At 45.2% G+C, this 1,336-nt stretch overlaps 1 protein-coding gene across 1 annotated transcript; it reads left to right on the top strand.

The window, feature by feature from the left end:
- On the top strand, positions 1-1,336 carry LOC108609411 (uncharacterized). Its single transcript, XM_018001140.2, has one exon. It carries the CDS (start codon positions 214-216, stop codon positions 1,087-1,089), a length of 876 nt encoding a protein of 291 aa, XP_017856629.1. The 5' UTR covers positions 1-213; the 3' UTR covers positions 1,090-1,336.

The following is a 1,336-nucleotide window of genomic DNA, read 5'->3' as shown; positions in this document are numbered from 1 at the left end:
CCTAAATCAAAACAGGCCAATTTGTTGTTGACAACATTGAGTGAAAACACCTTTTTTTTAGCATAAAATTCAAAATCTTCATTTATTTTTTAATTTTAGCTTTTTACAGATCAGACAAAATCCTCAAGTAGCTTTTGGTCAAAATATTTCAAATCCTTTGATAATTGAACTCATATCCAAATTTAATGTTAACTACTTATCTAATCGAAGGCAATGTCAATGGAAATCGGAAAAGAAGCCGCTAAAGTCACAAAGCCCGCTCGTGGGCCAATTAAAGTCGTGCCGCCAAATGAAACACGTGGAATTGGTGATAGCTTCATGGAGAAGCCGTTAAACCCGTGTAATTCTGTAGAGAATTTATCGGACTTATGCCTGGATTCATCGTTCGGATCATGCGAATCCTTTAAAACCATATGTAGGGCATGGAGAAATCGCGCGAAAAGCGCGTCAACCATGAGCTTGGACAGAGGCATCAACGATTTCGAAGCTGAGTTGGGGAATATGACGTCACGGATTGACATAAGCAACAAGGTCTGCGCAGTCGACTCCGAGGACCTAGCGAGACGCCTCTCGCTCTGCGTCGTCCTGGAGAGTCGAACACTGCGATTCACCGATAGCAGCGAGGAAGACCTGCCGCATGCTGTGGCCAAGCCATCGCAGCGTTTCTTTGAGCCCGAGGAGATTCGTGAGGCATTTGCTGCCTTCAAGCAATACGATACTAATGACGACAACTACATTGAGCTGCGCGAACTTAAGTTAGCTCTGGAGAAGCTATCGGTGCCACAGACGCACCTGGCCGCCAAGAGGCTCATGGCTCAAATCGTCGGCCAGCATGCCAGACAGATGAATTTTTGCCAATTCCTGCTCACCTACGCTGCGATCCTGGAAAGCAACAAGTCGAGAGTCGGCCAGCCGATGAACTCTCAGTTGGATCTGAAGCGACCCAGGGAGTGCGTCAACGTTTCCGAGGTGGGCGTCAGCGGGGCAAAACGTTTCTTCGAGTCCAAGATTGCACAGCAAATTCCGGATAAGAATTTCGCCATGGCCAAAGAAGAGAACGACCTAATCAACATAATTCCAAACACATAAATGGAAGCTATTCAGATCGATTTCAATTGTGTGCGATTTGGACTTGGATTCCGCACTAAATTCAATTCGGTCGGATTGGACTCTGTCGTATCCCCATCAGTTACATATTTGGACAACTTCAAACACAGCTCTGTTTTTATTTGTAGCCTTTCTGTGGAAAATGTTACGTGCTCTGCTAGCCGGGCTGACCTTGTATCCAGCCAAGCCTCATAAATCACGTTTCAATAAAACAAAACGAAAAACTTAA

This window comes from Drosophila arizonae, chromosome 2 (genome assembly GCF_054131065.1).
Source record: "Drosophila arizonae isolate 15081-1271.41 chromosome 2, UAZ_ARI_1.0, whole genome shotgun sequence".
Taxonomy (NCBI): Eukaryota; Metazoa; Arthropoda; class Insecta; order Diptera; family Drosophilidae; genus Drosophila; species Drosophila arizonae.
Note: the sequence above shows the minus strand (reverse complement) of the source record. Positions and strands in the feature narration are given on the sequence as shown.

Coding starts and splice junctions, on each gene's coding strand:
- LOC108609411 (XM_018001140.2), top strand. CDS start 214: ATGTCAATGGAAATCGGAAAAGAAGCCGCTAAAGTCACAAAGCCCGCT.